The sequence below is a fragment of the Zalophus californianus genome, chromosome 2 (genome assembly GCF_009762305.2).
Source record: "Zalophus californianus isolate mZalCal1 chromosome 2, mZalCal1.pri.v2, whole genome shotgun sequence".
Lineage (NCBI taxonomy): Eukaryota > Metazoa > Chordata > Mammalia > Carnivora > Otariidae > Zalophus > Zalophus californianus.
In genome coordinates, this window is record NC_045596.1 from 98490640 (window position 1) to 98509982 (window position 19343).

Sequence of the window (19343 nt, forward strand, 5' to 3'; positions counted from 1 at the left end):
ATTTGCCTTTTTTGGAAATCAATTAGGAAGATTAATACAGGTTAAAGGAAAAAGCAATCTATCCATTATATAACACTATTGTTTGGATTACTTGCTCCCTGCAAAGGAAGTCTGTTAAATGCTGTGCATTTTGCATTCTTTTCTAATAGGACAACCAAAAAAGGTTTCATAAGGTGAAGCAGGAAAGGAGATCATTTTTATAACTTTGCATTCTTGACATAGCATTTAAAGAATGAAGTATGAAGTAGAGGAAAGATCATGGAACACAGGGTAGTTAATTTGAGATCACCAGTTCAAATGTAGCCTGGGCTGGTAATGACCCACAAGTATTCCCAGTTGTCCAGGGGTTTGTGGTATGTAGGAATGAGAAGTGTTTTCAGTCCATTTCCTGTAGGACAGGTGGCAATCTTAGCAGAGCCACTATTTGGAGTTGATGACTAAATACACCACTAGCATAACTGGGAGTGTCATAGGGTGCCCAAAAACGCTTCTAAGAAACATGCCAGGCATGCAATCAAAGCATCCACAACCTCTACTGGGAACTGGAAGCATAGGTCTCATCTTGAATCGTATGGTCCTACATTATGGAGAAGGGGTGGAATCCTCCCGAACTATATCTGTGACAGAGTGTAACCACTATGACAGAGTGTAACCACACTGTGAGGCTGGGGGAAAGAAAAGGCCCGAGCCAGCACCCTGGAGTAAGAGGGATTCTCTTTGCCTCTTCTCCTCAACCAGAGAGCCTCCTGGGAACCTGCATGCAGAATAAGCTGTATGTACCACCTTTCAGGTTGGAATTATGGGAATGATGTCAGTGTGGCAGGTGGGAGACTTAGAATTCATGACCTCAGCTTCCCGCCCACTGGGCACCCTTTGCAATCTGGGTGTTGTTCGCTTTGTTGTGGTAGCAGACGTTTGACTGGTTGGTTGTGGGGTATGAGGAGGCAGGTTTGGTTTAGTTTTAGCACCTTGCCTTTTCCCTTGTCCTTTGTCAGCTTAGTTTCTAGGCAGAGCACCGATGAAGTCAAGTTTTCATCATCAACGCCATAGCAATGATCATGTACTGAGTGCCTGTGTTATGTTCGGTGCCTTATGTACCTTATCCCAAGGAATCCACTGCATGGTTTACAGGCACTGGGATATAAAATAAAATGTAGTCACAGTCACTGACTTGTTGCAGGATCTCATTCAATTTTTTTCCCATGAGTTTCCCCTTAACAATGTCTCAAACCTCTCTTCCTGGACCATTGTGCCATGACGAACATACACAACACTAGATATTCTAGGAAGAGAGGCGTATGTAAATTGAAATACAGCATAAGCCTCTCAGTCTTGTAGGAGAATAGACTGAATCACAGAACTGGTAAGACTGGGAGTCTGAGCATTGACACTTCAATCTTAAAACATTTATGATTTTGTTCCTAATATTTTGATAAAAACACATTCTGTTTTGAGAGAGGAAGAATCACACTGTTTCTGCATTTTGACTATTCATTGGTAGCATAAAGCATAAGTTTTTAGGCATGTATTTTATAAGACACATTTGGGTTGTCATTCTGGAGCATGTAAAAGTTTGTACTTCAAAATATATCTAGCATGATTGTTAATGGTAACATGTATCTCATTTAATCTGCACAAGAAGCAACTCATTTAACTATAGGAAAACTGATCCAAGTTACACATAGTTCTTTCAAGCAAGTCAGGGTTCTTTAATTCTTCTAGATCGTGCCAACCCCTTTCTAGAAGAGGGCTTCTTCATAGGGCAGCTGAGTATTATCACACAGCCTGAATTCTAGCTTGGCAGTGAGAGTCACACCTGAGATGTCAAAAACAAATGGGGTGTGGACTAGCAAACTTGGGACCACTGCCCTATTTACAGCTACTAGGTTAAAGAACTTTGAAGGTCATTGTGCTGCTGACAGGCATATCAAACACTGACACTCTGTAGGCACTTCCAGCCTCTTAAGAGCCCAAGAAGACACAGGACTGTTAGTGTCTGAGTGTGGGTTTAACCTTTCAGACAAAAGCCCTTGCTGTGTATCATTTTATCCAGTTATAAAGTTGAGAAGCTGCAAGCGCCCGTATTCTAAGGGTAAGTTCCTGAAATCCACTGCTGTTTTATGAGTCACAACCGGCCCAGCAGGAAGGCTGTTTGAAGTCATGGTTATCAACAAGAAGTGATTGTTTTCTGAAAAGCTAAATGCTTAAAATGCTTCAAAGGGAAGCAGTGGGCAGCAAGGGTGCTCATTCCCTCCTAAAATCAGAGTTGTTGAGTTTGTTTTAAAGACTGCTAAGAGTTCATGAGAAAAATATATAAATTCTAAGAACCAACATTATATTCCCAGACACACTGACCCTCACTGGTCTCATGTCCCCTTATCACTGGACTCTGGGGGACACAAAGACTCATGTAACACTTCAGTACTACTAAGTTCGTCAACAAGTATTCTGGGAAAAAGCAGAATTGAATTCTTCTCTAGACTTCCCACCAGGGTTGGCCAAAGGCCATAAAACAAACTCACAAATTCCCACAGGACCCAAACACCAGGCAAAATCACTAAAAGAGGCCAGTCTCCGTTTCTTCCTCCACGGTTAAAAAAAAAAGTATGAAAATTATAGTCTATCCTATGGAGCAACAGGCCAATAAAAATCAGTCTTCTGGAAGAGCCCCCAAATCAGACTTATTCTTTCCTTAACATTATCACGTACAGCCAGTTTATTAAATTTTCAAAAAATTAATATGTTTCTATGGTATGTATATCTGCACACTAAATTACCTCTTGGCACTTGGAAATCACAGAGCTTATTGCTCAGAGGCAATTGAGTGAAGAAAAAATTTAATTTGAAAATATCAAATCCTGTCAGACATTTCTCAGACTCCTGATTTTATATAAGGTTTGCTAGCTAATAAAGTATATCTCAAGTATAAAGAAAGTTAGGCTTATTACGGGGTCCTATGGTTTAAGTCATTTTTTGTTATTGATACATAGAATTTCTTTTACCCCTGTTACCTCATTCTTGGCATGTTTATCTAAATTATGTGTGTTTTTTGACCAGTGAAATATACATTCAGGGTCCCTAATAAAAGTGATCCCAAGGACCTACTTTCCAGCCTACCTTCCTTCCTCTACCTGATAACACTAATAATACCCAGAATAATAACATTTGTATGTGCCATGGAGGAATCCTGCTTTCACAGCCTCTACTTCTTGAGCTCCTTGATAACTATTAATGATTCATTCATGGAAAAACAGAACAAAACCAAAAAACAAAGGATTGCAGCTAGCTCTGAGTTGAAAAGTAGTGCACAATCTAGGAATAAACTGAGAAAATTTTTCTTCTTGGGAATAAATATCAAACAGCAAAGTGTTTTGTTCTATGATTCGTTCATGGAAAAACAAAACCAAACCAAAAAACAAAGGATTGCAGCTAGCTCTGAGTTGAAAAGTAGTGTGCAATCTAGGAATAAACTGAGAAAATTTTTCTTCTTGGGAATAAATATCAAACAGCAAAGTGTTTTGTTCTTCAGCAGACATTTTAGAAGGCAGGGAATCTCTGATAGCCTTACTTGATGCAGTAATCTGTTTTCAAGACTACCCAAAGGCCTCGAGTCAAGTATTATGATCCAATGCAGGATTACATGGATGGAGATGGAACCTCGGCAGCCATTCAAACAACCTCATGAGGCCCGAGGAAAAGGCAGGAGGTGGTGGGGGGAGGGGTTCATGTATTACCTTTCTACTATGTGTCAAGAACTGTGTTAAATATTTCCCATAAGTTATAGCAATAGCTAACATTAACTGAACACAAATTTGGGGCCCTGAGTTGTGCCAAGTATCTTTCATAGATTATCTCTTTTCTTTTATTGAGATATAATCCACATGTAACATTATATGAATTTCAGGTGTATAACATAAGGATTTGATATTTGTATTTATTGTGAAATGACCACCACGATAAGCGTAGTTAACATCCATCACCACACAGTTACAAGTTTTTTTTCTTGTCATGAGAATTTTAAAAGATCTACTCTCTTAAGCAACTTTCATATATACAATATAGCATTATTAACTATAGTCACCATGCTCTCCATTGTATTCTCCAGACTTATTTATCATAAAACTGGAAGTATGTACCTTTTGACAACCTTCACCCATTTCAGCCACACCTCCCTCCATTCCCAAACGTGATCACCACAGAGTATGTCTTTTAATCAGTAGTCCTTATGGAATAGCTACTATCATTATCCCCAGGTGACAGATTATAGTTGGGATTCAGAGGCACGAAGAGGCTAAATAACTTGCCCAAGATCACATAGTGTTCATTAGTGGACTCTGTATTCAGTGTGGACTTGCACTCGTAACTGATTATACTGTGGAATTCATTTACTCCTCAGAATGATGCTGAAAGGAAGGTATTATTCCCAGCTTACAGGTGAGGTGTCTGAACCTCGGAGAGGCTAAACAACTTGTCCGGCAGTCATTAAGCTTTTAAGTCATAGGCTAGGTTTGGAACTAGACCTTTGTCTGACATCCAAGCCTGGACCTTCCCTTCCGTACAGCATATTTCCACAGTCTCATTAGACCCCAAAATACCACTCCCTGAGACCTGTTAATGGTTTGTTCCCCAAACTATTTAGCAAGAGCCTACTCTGTATAGGCTTTATAGGTGACTTTGACCATGTTGAATGACATTAGAACGACCCCCCTTACTTTCAGAAGATTGCACATAAACTCAGATGCTTTGATAGTATGTTGGAAGTGAAAACCGGTCTCTGAGAAAGAAGCATCTGTCTTATAAGTAAAAAAGGTGAATTTGACAGTGCTTTTGTACTAGTTACCCAAATTCTCTTATTTTCTTATTTTAAGATGAATAGGTGGTACTTGTGGGCTGAGATTGGGGAGGAATGTCACTTAAAAAAATAAAGTAAAATCGGAATCTCTACATAAAAGGAAGTGTTTTCCTAGGCTTCATGCCATTCTGACTACATGTAATTCAGGTTATATTCTTATTAAATAGTGAAACCGTACCCAGCTTGGCTTGTTACTAAACCCATAATAACTTAAGACATTTCAACAAGAATAATTCTAAACAGAATAATAATGAGAGAGTCACAAACTTTCAGGGTTTCAGATCTAAAATATAGTTGTCACTGAAATCTTAGCATTCCATTAAGTCTCTCCTGGATATGCGTGAGGCAGCAAAACTTTCCAGCCACTGTGTCCTCAATGGAAGATTTCTCAACAGTTTTTTCTGTCAAAGACTTCCCAGCAAGGACAGTTTTATACCTTATGTTTTTTCCAGTAGCTTTTTTTTTTTTCTTCAACTGTGTCTCATTGTTATTTTGAAAACATCTCCTGAGGAACTGGTGTAATGGATTCTAGACAGGGGTTTGAACATTCCCATCACTAACTTCAAGGAGAGAAGACATGAACTTCTAAGTTCATTGTAAAAACCCCCTCATTATATTTGCAGGGCTCCACTGCCTTAATTTAAAAATCATAGAGCCACTAATAAGGTGATATTGAGGGCTTCCTATATGCTAGAAGCCATTCTAGATACTTAAAAAACATTTGACTTTTTTTGTCATCACAAAATGACTATAAAGTAGATATTATGATCATCCCTTTTTACAGATGAGAAACTGAGGTAAAGAAAAGTTAAGGAACTTATCTGAGGAGGTGGGGTTAAGGCTCAAGACCTGACAGTCAAGTACCAGAGCCATTCACTAATCACAAGGCTACATTACCTCTCTTGATCACAAGACAAAAGTCACAGACGAAAGGAACTGTGGCATCAGGGCGATAAGCTTTACCTGCCTTAGAAATAACTCAAAGGTTACTTTAAATCTTCTAAATCAAAGTAAGAAATATTAAGATTTCTTAGAGTTTGGTAGCCCCAAATGATAGACACTTATAAACAGGTACAAGGGGAGAAGAAAAGCTATAGTTTTATTTCTGTCGGCCTATTTGCTTATAACTCAATACATAGGGGGGAAGCCTAACATTTTGCTAGTTACCATTGAACAGAATTGGCACTAGACCAAACTCCTCAAACACCCAATTCCAGCCAACTAGTATTGTATATTACTACTAGGGTGGTGCTGATTTACACCAGGCAAATTAAGGGAAAAAAGAATAGCGATGAAGAGAAATCTCTCAAATTTTAAGAACAATATGCAGAAAAATATTCCCACCCCCCTTTTTTAAATTTAAAAAGTCATGATTTGGTTTAGGGGATGAAAAAGGTAGCCGTTTCTTTTTTTTTTTTATGTTATGTTAATCACCATACATTACATCATTAGTTTTTGATGGAGTGTTCCATGATTCATTGTTTGTGCATAACACCCAGTGCCCCACGCAGAACGTGCCCTCTTTAATACCCATCACCAGGCTAACCCATCCACCCACCCCCTCCCCTCTAGAACCCTCAGTTTGTTTCTCAGAGTCCATCGTCTCTCATGGTTCGTCTCCCCCTCCGATTTCGCCCCCTTCATTTTTCCCTTCCTACTATCTTCTTTTTTTTTAACATCTAATGTATTATTTGTTTCAGAGGTACAGATCTGTGATTCAACAGTCTTGCACAATTCACAGCGCTCACCGTAGCACATACCCTCCCCAATGTCTATCACCCAGCCACCCCATCCCTCCCACCCCCCACCACTCAGCAACACTCAGTTTGTTTCCTGAGATTAAGAATTCCTCATATCAGTGAGATCATATGATACATGTCTTTCTCTGATTGACTTATTTCGCTCAGCATAATACCCTCCAGTTCCATCCACGTTGTTGCAAATGGCAAGAACCATTTCTTAAGTGAAATTCACCTATGATTAGTGAAATTCACCATACATGCAACCCCAAGTGTACAGAGGCACATTCTGTAGTGGGTAAGTGTATCCAGGCCCGCCTCTGGCTTGTAAGGAGACTCTAGGCAGATGTTCCCGCCTTTTTGAGCCTCAGTGTCCCTCCCTGTGACATGCAGACAGTACTGGGTGCACATCACAGGTTGTGCAAGTTAAATGAATTCATAGTGTTAGGGGTATAGAACAGTGCCTGGCAAACTGAAAGCATTCAACAAGTGTTAGCTACTAGTGTTATTGCAAAGGCCACTTAACAAACAGTAGCTACTATTTCAAAAACTTCCAAGGAGGAAAACACACACACAACCATTAGACAAGTTCATTTGTTTTTTTCTGTTAATGTGCATCCCAGTTTTAGGGATCAAACACAACTAAACTAGAAAAAGCGGAAACGGTGTCTGTATACATCTACTGACACAAGCAATCTCTTCTCAAGAGGCTTGTACTGAGAAGTTGCTATGTCTTCTGTTTTCTTACTGAATCTTTATATGTCTATGTTCCTCTCTCTTCAGCCTGTTGGACAATTTTTTTCTTCTTTGTCTTCACCTATTGTCCTGGTGTTGTTGTAATGGTATACAAAATGAGGCCAGGATTCAAAGAGATGGTACAATATTAAAAAACAAACAAACAAACAAACCTAAAACCTTAACATCAGCTTTGAGACTCCGCTAGAAAGGGACTGCGTTCAATTCAAAGTATCAATGTTAAATAAAACAAGTGTGGTGCCCTTAGCAATGTACAGAGAATTCTTATGTGGGGGGATGCTTGTAAATTTGGGTGGTTGGTCTCCTGAGGAAGGTTCTGGTAGGACAGTTGAAGCTTAAATAGGCCCCATGCCACAGAACGTGGAACAGCTGGCCACCCGATTGCCGAGGCCACCCCAATTCAGGCCTGCAACAGTTGGGGCTCTGACAGAACCTGGCTGACCTCAGAAGGCGCTGCGGACAGTTCTTCTTATCCCTCCTCCCGAACACTGTCCCAGGACAAAGGGTCAGCAATCTGGCCGTTTCAGAGTAATTGATCCCCTTGCCTGAGAAGCATGAGTGGTTTCCAAAAACAGAGTGAACACTCTCTCTGAACAGAGCAAACTCCCAGTTCACAGAGCAAGGGATGAAAAACAATTCTCAGAAGTTGAGTGACTGACGCAGGGAAGAACCTAGAATTCCAGCTGCCTTTCAAACCCAGGGCATTTTTGTGGGTTTTCTGGTGTGCCTCTAGAATCTTTCTGAGTCAGAAGCGGAAGTTGGGACTAATCTTGAAGAGGAAAAAAAAAAAATCAAAACAAGCTGAGAGGCGGAAAATTTTATCTGAATCCCAAATTGCTTTTGTTTCATATACATTTAAATTGATTTAGTTCTGTTTTCCTTTTGTGCCATTTAATTACATTTTTTCTTGGAAAGTAAAAAAACAATTAGATCTTTTTTTTGAATTGCATACCCCTTAGTTCTGTTTTCTCCTAACATGTCTCAGATTGGTAATGAAATAGTCACAAAACCGTCCTCCAGAGCTCAAGATCACCAAAGACTAGGCTACACTAATATAAATAAAGTGCTAAGTGTCATACCAATCCTCCCATTATTAGTTGTTTTTTCTTTATATCACACTCAAGAGTTAATTGATGGTCTGGCCCACTGACTACTCGTTAATGCTTATCAGATGGTGCCAATTATAATTCTTTATATAAACCCTAATAAGCTAACTAGATTTTTAATTCTTCATTACAAAACAGCCAGCGAAATGTTACAACCCAGAGTGGGTGCTATTGTTGAAATAAAGAGCAAAGCAAAATAGATCACTTAGAATTTTTTATTTTAATTTTACACTTTAGTTTACCAACTAACAAGATTTCCTTTATATACAGCTCTTTAGTTTTAGCCAACCATTGCCTTCAGAGGATTCTAACACACCGTTTTCCAACTTTTGTTCCCAGAGGGAAATTAAGACCCTTTTTTTTTTTTTCTCCCTCCTGGCCCCACGGTGGAAATTCTGATTTAGTCAGTCTGGATGGGGCCCAGGAATTTGTTCTTGTAACATACACCCCCAAGTGATTCTGATGCTGATGGTTGTGAACCGCACTTTGTAAAACACTTTTCTAACACACAAAACACTTAAGTCAACCTTATTCTTTAAGACCCATAAGTAGTTTTCCAGTTTGTCCAGTCAGGCACAGCCAGACTTGTAAACGGCACCTGCTTTCCACTGTTCTGGAGGCCTAGTCTGCACTGAGCAGGCAGTGAAGCGCGGATCTTGCGGGCTTGACCTCAGGGTTCCAGCAGATGGCAGCAAACCCTCTTCCCGCTCCCAAAGCGCTTCGCAGGCAGCCATTCTCAAACTTGAGAATAATTTGCACTGAACGTTCTTTTTCTTTATTTTTTTTTTAAATAGGAGAATAAAGAGGGCCTTCAGATGTGATTTTATCGGACCCCCTGCTTCTAACCAAGGCTGAGAAGAAATATCTCTAGGAATAGAATCATACAATTTTATCATCTAGAGAAGGGACTGTACAAAGTTCCTTGGCCGTTTTTTCTTATCTCTGGGGAAAGGGATTGTATGACTTTCCTTGGCCGTAGGGCAATACAGTCTGTTATCTCTGGTCAAAAATGTTCTTACTAATAACTACCTTAAATCTCTCTGGTCGTAATCAAAACATTTTTATTTTGGGATCTAGGCTAAAGGAGAATTTTGGAGCACTTTGAATGCTAATTAGCCTTTTCAAAGGAAAACAAATATGACTAGAATTTTCAAAACTAAAAAACCCCCCAAATTTTACTTTAAGGTTCACCAGGGAAAATCCCAATGTTTTTGCTGTGCCGTTCCATTATGATGATCAAATGGTGTGGTAGATTGACAAAATGCAAAACCAGTCAGAGGATGCTTAAATACTAGAAGAATGCACAGAACAAAGGGACAAATAGACCCACTGAGTAGCAGCTTTGATCCCAACAAGACCATTGTTTTCAGATGTTTGACGCACTAAAGTTTATTTTAAAAAAAAAAAAAGGATGGTGACATCTGGAAGTTCCGTAATATGAGATGAATGTTTGTACTTTTACCAGTGGGAGGAGAAGAGACCAACAAGAGATAGGAGGGCTAGATATTTGAGGAACTATGGTGTGGATGAGGGAGTAAATATGTCTATTGATGAAAAAGAAAAGTTAGGAGTAATGAACAGAAGTTACAAGACAATAAGTTTCAGTTTAACTTAAAACTTCAAAAATCGTGTGGGGAAGAGATGGAGAAGGAATTAACATATATATTGGACATACAAAAAGGTGTTAAGAGCTTTAATACATGTACTTAATTTAGTTCTCATAACAACCTTGTTTGGAGAAAAATTATCATTTTTTAATTGATAAGGAACCTGGAGCTCAGAGAGGTTAAGAAAATTGCCCAAAGTCACACAGCTAGTCCTAAGATGGCCGACCCACCAGCTGACTCCAAGTTCATCTGTTTTCATAGCCTCTGTTTTTCCCACTACAATGCCTACCAGGTGTGTTGTAAAAGGAACTCCTGTACCTCATGAAGCTTGATTGCAGATCTCAAATCCCTTCCACCTCTGAGATTCTATAATGTATAAATATCTTAAAAAAATTGGGTTTTTAGGTTTTGTGAGTATTTTGATGTAGTTCAATACTTTTTTTTTTTAAGATTTTATTTACTTACAGGACAGAGAGAGACACAGCGAGAGAGCAAAAACAAGCAGAGGGAATGGGGGAAGGAGTAGCATGTTTCCCACGGAGCAAGGAGCCCCAATTCGGGGCTCCATTCCAGGACCCTGGGATCATGACTGAGCCTAAGTCAGAGGCTTAACGACTGAGCCACCCAGGTGCCCTGTAGTTCAATACTTTTTAAGAAGCAAGGTCAGTTTTGGGGTGCCTGGGTGCCTCAGTCATTAAGCATCTGCCTTTGGCTCAGGTCATGATCCCAGAGTCTTGGGATCAAGCCCCGCATCAGGCTCCCTGCTCCGCGGGAAGCCTGCTTCTCCCTCTCCCACTCCCCCTGCTTGTGTTCCCTCTCTCGCTATGTCTCTCTCTGTCAAATAAATAAATAAAATCGTAAAAAAGAAAAGAAAGAAAGAAAGAAAGAGAGAGAGAGAGAGAAAGAAAGAAAGAAAGAAAGAAAGAAAGAAAGAAAGAAAGAAAGAAAGAAGGAAAGAAAGAAAGAAAGAAAGAAAGAAAGAAAGAAAGAAAGAAAGAAAGAAAGAAAGAAAGAAAGAGAAAGCAAGCAAGCAGGGTCAGTTTAAAACCTCACAAAATTTGTTTCTTCCTTACCCCTTCAATTCCAGGATATTTGCAGGAAACACATCTTAAAATTAAATACATCATTTTTCTAATGAGGAAAAGCAGAGCTTAGGTGAGAATAATTTTTCTTTTCTCCAAGCCGTGACTAGAATGATTGGCTTCGGTTCTAGTGTCTGTAAAGCGTGATTATAATTCCTCCTGACTGTTCTTGAAACATACACAGATACTTCTTGAGAAGGGGGAGCACTGTGAAGCTCAGAGGGACCTCTAGGCCTCGGGGAGCCACGAGGCACCCTGGAGTAAGGTGAGAAACAGCTGGTGATGCTGTAAAGCAGAATTTCCAATACCCTTTGCTTATCATTTCACCTGCATCACGAGATCTCCATCCTTTGCTGTCAAAACGCCCATGTTCCATTGTAGAAAATTATGTCAAATGTACCGTTCATTCATACAGAAAGCAATCTTTTATAAAAAGAACCATTTAGTATGTATCTTCTTCGCTTTCACTGTTCAACCTCTGTTTTGTTGTCCTTTTGTTTTGTTTTTTAAACTTCTACAGTAGTCTACCTAGCACTGTGAACCATGGTCAAAGTCAAAATCCTGTCTTATGAATGGTGCATAAATGTTTAACTATCAGTATATTGTTGGGGATGCACTGCATTGTCAGACTTCATCTGGTCTCATGTAGACTTCATTTTTTTGCAAAAAGAAAAAAAAAGTACTGATCTAGAATGAACTTCATTTAGCAACTAGTTATAATATCCAAGTTGCATTTCGCCTGGGAATAACTGACTCACACTGACAAATTGTAGGTGATGGTCCCCCCTGTCCCCACCTCCTTCAGGCCCTTTAAATGAAAGAATTTGGAGATAACTTTCCTCCCAGCTACAACACACACAAAAGCTCTAGCCTGGGTCATACCCGTGTGTGATTCCAGATGGTCAATGATTGTTGATCTATGAATTAAATTTTAAAAAGAACTTACCTGCATTAGACTTATCACTTCCAAAACAGGCAAGGTTAATAGCAAGGATGTAACTGAAAAGTCTGCACATCACTATCAGAAAGTGTCTCATAATGTTTAAGAAATAGACCAGAACAAAGTTGAGAGGAACATTTTGACAGGTGTAACTTAGGAATCTTTTTACAAAGAGATAAGCTCTAGACATTTCTTTTTTTTTAATTTTTAATTTTTTTATTTTTAAAGATTTTATTTATTTATTTGACAGAGAGAGACACAGCGAGAGAGGGAACACAAGCAGGGGGAGTGGGAGAGGGAGAAGCAGGCTTCCCCCCGAGCGGGGAGCCCGATGCGGGGCTGGATCCCAGGACCCTGGGATCATGACCTGAGCCGAAGGCAGATGCTTAACGACTGAGCCACCCAGGTGCCCCAGCTCTAGACATTTCTTTTTCCATCCCTGCCCCAGAGTTTTTTATTTTTTGTTTGCTTGTTTTAATGGATAGTTGCTCAAGAACTTCAGACATACCTATTACCGAAGGGTCCCTTCTCTCAATCTCAAATGTGTATTTATAAGGACCTAGACATTTTAGTACGTCCAGAAGAATTTATCTTTTATCTCAGGCTAAGACTACACATCCAATGTGGCTTAGAGGGTTGATGAAGTGTTTGTAGCTAATTCACGAGGCTTTGTTAATTCACTTGTGTATTTGCATGAATCTATCCAGAAAGAGGAAAAAGTTGTTTGGCAATTGATAGTCAAAACTACCTAACATTATATAAATACGAAAGTGAAATTGAGAATGAGGAGTAGTGTGGGGAATGATAAGGACTGAGATCCTTTGAATAAATGTGTGGCCCACATAGCCAAATTTGCTATAGTATTAATATCCAATATTATGTTTAAGAAATTACATACAGCGGTTTTGTGAGAACATTAAGAAAGTTATAGCAATAGGAAAAGCTGTAATAATAGCTAAAAAGAGAGGGAAAGTAAAGCATACTAATGCCTCCTGAGACACCTCCTTGAACCATTCATTGGATTTCAGATACACCGGCGATTAGTATTTTCAAGTGAAGTAAATTCTTCCTATTTTGAAGATATGTTCCTGGGACACTACTGGTAAAAGATGTTTCCACATCATTTTTCTCCATTTGTATTTGAAAAGGACACCATCATGACTCTCACCGCATACTCTGCTTTAATCTATATTTTCCCAAGTGGCCTTTTATCTATTCCAGAAAAACAATCATTCCTTTGAAAACCCCAATTTCTCTAATGGCATCCCCGGGTCTATAAAATGAAATGACATACACGGAATTACTACACAAATCCCTCAGGCAACAAAGACATCATGAAATAAAACTTAACACTTGCACCAGAGAGATGTGGTAAGGCAATTAAGCAAACTTTTTCCTATTCTGTGCTTAAGAAAATAAGTTATTGGTTACTTCCCGGATGAAGAGTTGTATTTTTTTATTCCTAATTTTAAACATCACTCTGGGGCCATGTTTTTGACGAAGGAAACATAAATATGATTTGGCAGTCAATCTTAAATTTCCCAGGAACAGTAGGTTAAACATTTTCCCCAGGGACCAGGAAATGAATCAAAGGATCTATTTCATAAGCTTAGAAAACGTAATGGACAGAAAAACAGTTACAAAGATCAAGTAAGTCAGTTTTCTCATACTGTATTTTCCACATCCTTGTGAAATAATATTGTCACATGTTGTATAGTTGTTGATGTGTCTTTGTCATTACCATTAACCAGCTATGGTTTGTCAGTTTTTAATGTGATTAGGAGCTGTGATAGAAGAATGGCTTAAAAATATGCCGGGGAGAAATTTGAAGAATGTTATCATGCAAAGGGCCCAATCAAGGTTGTTACATGCTATGCGCACATTTCTTATGAATTCTTTTTCTTAAACTCTTAACTGATAAAATTTTCCTCTGAGAAAGTCAAAGCTATTCTACTTGGAAATGAATTTGCTTAAGGGATATTAGCTCTATGTCAAGTAGCAATCACATAATCTGTAAAATACATTAAGAAATCATTTCTCTTCATCCCACTTTTTTTTCCCTAGGGATAAGTGCACATTCATGGTGACTTTCCTTTTTGTGAATGAGGGAGGGAGGAGATGGTTACCTGGATTTGTTTTAGGAAAAGTATCTAGGATACAATGGGCAGCTAAGGCTATATTCAGATAGTGAAATACATTTCAAGTAGGCTTTAGGTGTAAGTAATAATTTTATACTAATAATGATGACTCTCCTTAAGTGCTTACTACATGCCAGACACTGACAGTTTTCTTTACAAAAGTCATCCAAAAGGTCAACAATTCATTTATTTCCTATAGGATCATCAGCCTTTGTTAATTGTGACAGTTCCCTTCTTTTCTCTATAGAAACTGATGAAATCTGAACTTTTGATATGTTACTCATTTTTTTCTGTGGTAGGAATCCATATGATTTTTACTGCTTAAATCTTCTGAGAAGAGAGAACTTCTCTTCAGAAAATATTTTGGAAATGTGCTTAAAAAATTTTGTTTTCATGTTCAAACCAATTAAAGTAGACGTTTATAAAAACATATTTAAGGCTTTTCGCCAAGAAATACAAAAAATTAAAATGGCAATTTCAGCTTTTTAAATAGAACACAGTATAGTAATACGAGTGTTTTCATAGGTTATCGTTTTTAGAATGGCATACTTTTTTGAGGATAAAGGGAGGTGATAGGGTAAAACATTGCTGTGTAGTTAATTTATCTTCACTAATAGATTTAGTGCCTTAAAATTATTTAGATACAATTTTATCACCCATGACTTTCATTTTTAAATTTCCCTATACAGACACATCCCAGCTGTGCGACCTAGGGTAAATTACCTAATTTTTATGCCTCAGTTTCCTGATTTGCAAGATTGGGGATCAGAGGGTTGTTGAGAGGATTCAATGAGTTCATAGAAAAACTTTAGTAAAAATTCTATACACTTTAGGTCTTGCTATCATTGCTATCTAAGATGAAAGGGACCACAGAAGTATATGCAGATTCCTCCCTAACATCGGTCTTCATGACCTTCCATTGAATGTGGTTATTTTTATTCTTTTATAAGAGCGGGTTAAGAAAGATCAAGAAGTCTGTATTTTGCTCCCCCACCCCCACCCGAGCTAGTAGAGAGGTGAGGTCAGTGCGTGTTTCTGGCCAGCTCTGCAGCCTGCTCCTGCGTTCTGGGGCGGGGGGTGGGAGGGTTGCAGCGGTATCTGAGGCGTGTGGTGCTAATGCCACTTCAAAGGCAAGGCTCCCTCCTATTTTTATCCAGGTCGGCAGCCTGCCTATGCAGTTGCCTCTTGAACAAAAGGTTCTGCCAGGTCTCTGACACCTTCTAAGACCTCACAGTCTCTTCTCGCAAAAACAAGAATAATCGCCATTTGTTGTGCTGTGGGGCATTCGATTTCTAAACGAAATTTCTCCTCTACCCCTGCTCTTGAAACCGTAGCGGGCATTGTTACCGCTTTACAACCAAGGAAAGCACGGGCTGGAGAGGGGGAAGCATACGGGTAACAAGAGGCGGAGGCAGGACTCCCGGGTCAGGGTGACATCCAAGTTATCGGAGTTCACATTCTTTCCAGTATATCATGCTTGCTTCCATTGTCATTTATAACCCTTAGCCTTTCTCACGAAGGAATTTCCTTCAAACATAAAATAAACTTTTAAAACGTGTATTGTGTTAGAACCCGAATTTAATCTAAAAGTTAATCTAAAGTGAATAAAGATGAATAGTCAGCGGCAGAGCCAAGATGAGAAGCACTAGCTACAACATGGTATCTCTTTTTCTGATGTCCAAGTATGTTTATTTTATTTATCTAAGCAATGTATGGTTACTTGGCTACTTTTCTAGTCAATAATACGACTCATTAGTCCTGATCTGCACTATTCTTGATGAGCAGCATAATGCTGCAGATTTCTGTCTAAAGAAATGGACGCTCTCCTCCATTTTATCAGTGAGAGTGCTACAACAGAATTTCCAAAAACTCCACTGGTGAAGAAAACTTAAGATTCACTTTAGGAAGGCAGATCCCAGGAAATATGAGATCAAGATTGTTTTATTAAGAGACTAGAACAAAAAATGACCTTAAAATGCTTCTTATTCCTTGACGTCAAGCTTGACTGTATGTGAATCACCTCAAAGGAGCATTTAGCCTACATTTAAAGATCTCTAGATATAGGAGTTCTACATATCCATGGAGAAATATCTTTCCTGTTAACCTGCTTCTCTACCAGGAAAATTAACCCAAGACTCATGAAAATGGGAGTGCCCCTACGAGATTAGTTAGTAGAAAATGCCATTTCCTACACCTGCTTGCAATCTCATGATAAATGGCAATTCAACTTCCAGCTTTCCTTTCAGCAATTCTTTTTTTTTAAAGATTTATTTATCTTAGAGAGAGAGAGAGAGCAGTGGGAAGGGGCAGAGGGAGAGGGAGAAAGAGTCCCAAGCAGACTCCAGACCAAGCTTGGAGCTGGACAAGGGGCTCAATCTCAGGACCCTGAGATCAGACCTGAGCCGAAAGCAAGAGTCAGACTCTTAATGGACTACCCACCCAGGCACCCCTCCCTTCTGCAATTCTAACTAATCCCAATGTCCATTACTTTTTTCTTCTTAGGTCTTATTTTTTTTTCACTCTTGCAAATATATTTTAGGCTCTCTTTAGGATTCATGCATAAAATTCTAGGACTTATCTGGGGAGTCAGAACAGTTCTATTTAAACCCTCATGCTTGCACTGACCTAAAATGCAAATGATTTTACTTGTACCTTAAAATCTTCTACCTGCTTAGAAGAGTTGATTTGTTTGTAAATATTGATTCATCCTCTTTGTTTTGGCAAACATGGCTTGGTGTGCATATTGGTGTGTGTATAGTGAGGGTGGTTGGGATAAGTCTATTTGTGTGAGTCCCTCACCACATGTAAGTGTTGTGAGAAGGTCTACATCTTGAAGCAAGATGAAAAATTTTGGTGAAGCTAACCAAGTTTCCTGGTTATAGCAGTCTGATATAGAAATTATTCAGTCATTCAACAAATATTTACTAAAGCATCTACTTGCCAGGAACTGTTTTTTGTCTAGGGATGTCTTCATGAACAAAACAGAATGAAACAATAACCCTTACTCCTACATGGAGCTAAATTCTAATGGGAAGAAGCACATAAACAAAATAAATAAAACATTTAGTATGTTTAATAGACATAAGCCTAAAGGGAGAAATAAAACAAGGAATGGGATAGGGAATTTTGAGAGAGAGAGAGATACAGACAGACAGATAGACAATAGTCAAATAGTGATCATATGATATTTGAGTAAGGCCTGAAGGAAAAGAAATAAGAGTCATGCTGGTATCTGGAGTACTGTGTTCCAGGCAGCAAGATCAGCAAGTGTAAAGGTCCTGAGGCATGAATGTGTCTGGTGTGTTCAAAAATAGCAGATGGGGTGCCTGGGTGGCTCAGTCAAGCATCTGCCTTCTGCTCAGGTCATGATCCCAGGGTCCTGGGATCGAGCCCCGCATCGGGCTCCCCGCTTCACTGGAAGCCTGCTTCTCCCTCTCCCACTCTCCCTGCTTGCGTTCCCTCTCTTGCTGTGTCTCTCTCTGTCAAATAAATAAATAAAATCTTAAAAAAAAAAAAAAATAACAGAGGCCGGTGTGGCTAGATCCAGGTAAGAGGAAAACAGCAGGAGGAGATGAAATCAGAGATTAAGGAGGGGCAGGCCTGAGCAGATTTTACAGGGCCTTGTGGGTCAGTGAAAGGACTTTGATTTTCCTTTTTCGAAATGAGAAGCCATGAGAGGATTTTAAACAGAGGACTAAGTGACATAATCTGACTTAGGTTTTAACAGGGTAATTTTGGCTGCTATTTGAGAGTAGACTAGAGCAGCAGGGTGGAACCATGGAAATCAATTGGGAGACCATAGCAATAATCCAGGCAAGATTATGCGGCTTTAGTTTAGGATGGTACCAGCAGAGGCATGGGAAATGGTTGCAGACTGGATGTGTTTTAAAGTCAGTGCTGACAGATCAGGTGGAGTGTAAGGGACAGGGAAGAGTCAACAATGACTCAAGATTTTGACCTGAGCTCATGGGAAGCTGGAGAATGCCTGGTGCTTTCTTCCATTCATGTGTCTCTTCATAACCCTCTGCTTTTTAGAAATTCTTATGAATGACTTAAAAGGCAAATGAAATGTCCTTGATTTCTGTTTGCCTCTGTTGGAATCTGCCTATGATAAAGTATATATTTGTGATGAATATTTACTGATCATGTGTTTAAGAGGGAAAGTTGTTGAAGGAGTTGAAATAGCATTTGAAGGAGTTGAAATAGCATTTGAAACATTTGTTGGAGACACTTCCGCTATTATGACGTATTTAAGCAGGAATTCAGTTAAGAGAATGTTTTTGGCTTTCAAGGTTTATGGTATAAAATAGTTTGAACTTCAGAATATATCCTATTAAACTTCTTTGGCTTCTAGGGCTATTTGCATTGCTTTAGAATTCACCTCATTGTCCTATGTAAACCTCAGACTACACTTCCTTTTTAAATGTCAAATGTTTCCTGCCAGTTAAATCGGTTACACAGACAGTTTAATAAGGAAGCTAATTAAGCTGCTTCACTAAGTGCTTTATGTGGATAAATCAGCATTGAACTGATATGAAAAGTTGGTGAAGGTAAGCTGAGAAAGGCCCTCAGATCCTCTGAGCTTTTCAGCTAACTTGAGGGCAGAGCCCCATGTGTGTCTCACCTTCACAGAAAGGGAGCACATCTAAATGTGAACTATGCCCTATACCCTGCCACCTACTCGTTCTTGTGACAAATGGCAAGATGGCAGTAGTTATTAATCCAAACTTAATCAAAATTTAAGTGATTCTTTCCAAAATTTCTAAGATCTCATTTCATTTAGCTTGCTTGGATTTGAATCTTTTTTTTTTTTTTAAAGACTTTTTCCTCAAAGCAATTTCATTACAAGTACAGTCTAATATTTGACTAAGAACTCTGGTGTGAAAGCGTGTGGGGCCAACTTCCCCACTCCAGTACTTACTAGCTTTCTACCTTTAGGGAGGTTTCTTTCTCTCTTTCTTTCTTGTTACTTACCATCTTTAAGTCTCACTGTCCTTGTCTTTGTCTTTGAAAATAGGGACAATAATAGGCCCTACTTCACAGGCTTGTTTTGAGAATTATATGAAATGCTCTATGTAAGGCAATTAGTAGCCACCACTTGGCACACGGTATGAGCTGTCAGT

At 39.1% G+C, this 19343-nt stretch overlaps 1 protein-coding gene across 4 annotated transcripts in view; it reads left to right on the forward strand.

Moving 5' to 3' along the window:
* The window catches only part of SYNPO2 (synaptopodin 2), a 166379-nt gene that overhangs the window by 138887 nt on the left and 8149 nt on the right, over positions 1-19343 (forward strand). The window contains exon 5 of one of the 4 annotated variants that reach the window (XM_027597664.2): positions 11148-11210. The exons of the other annotated variants lie outside the window; for them this stretch is intronic. Within the exon in view, the coding sequence (XP_027453465.1) occupies positions 11148-11195 (48 nt within the window). The 3' untranslated portion in view covers positions 11196-11210. Of the gene's footprint in view, positions 1-11147; positions 11211-19343 lie in introns of those variants that run through there. 4 annotated transcript variants of the gene reach the window in all.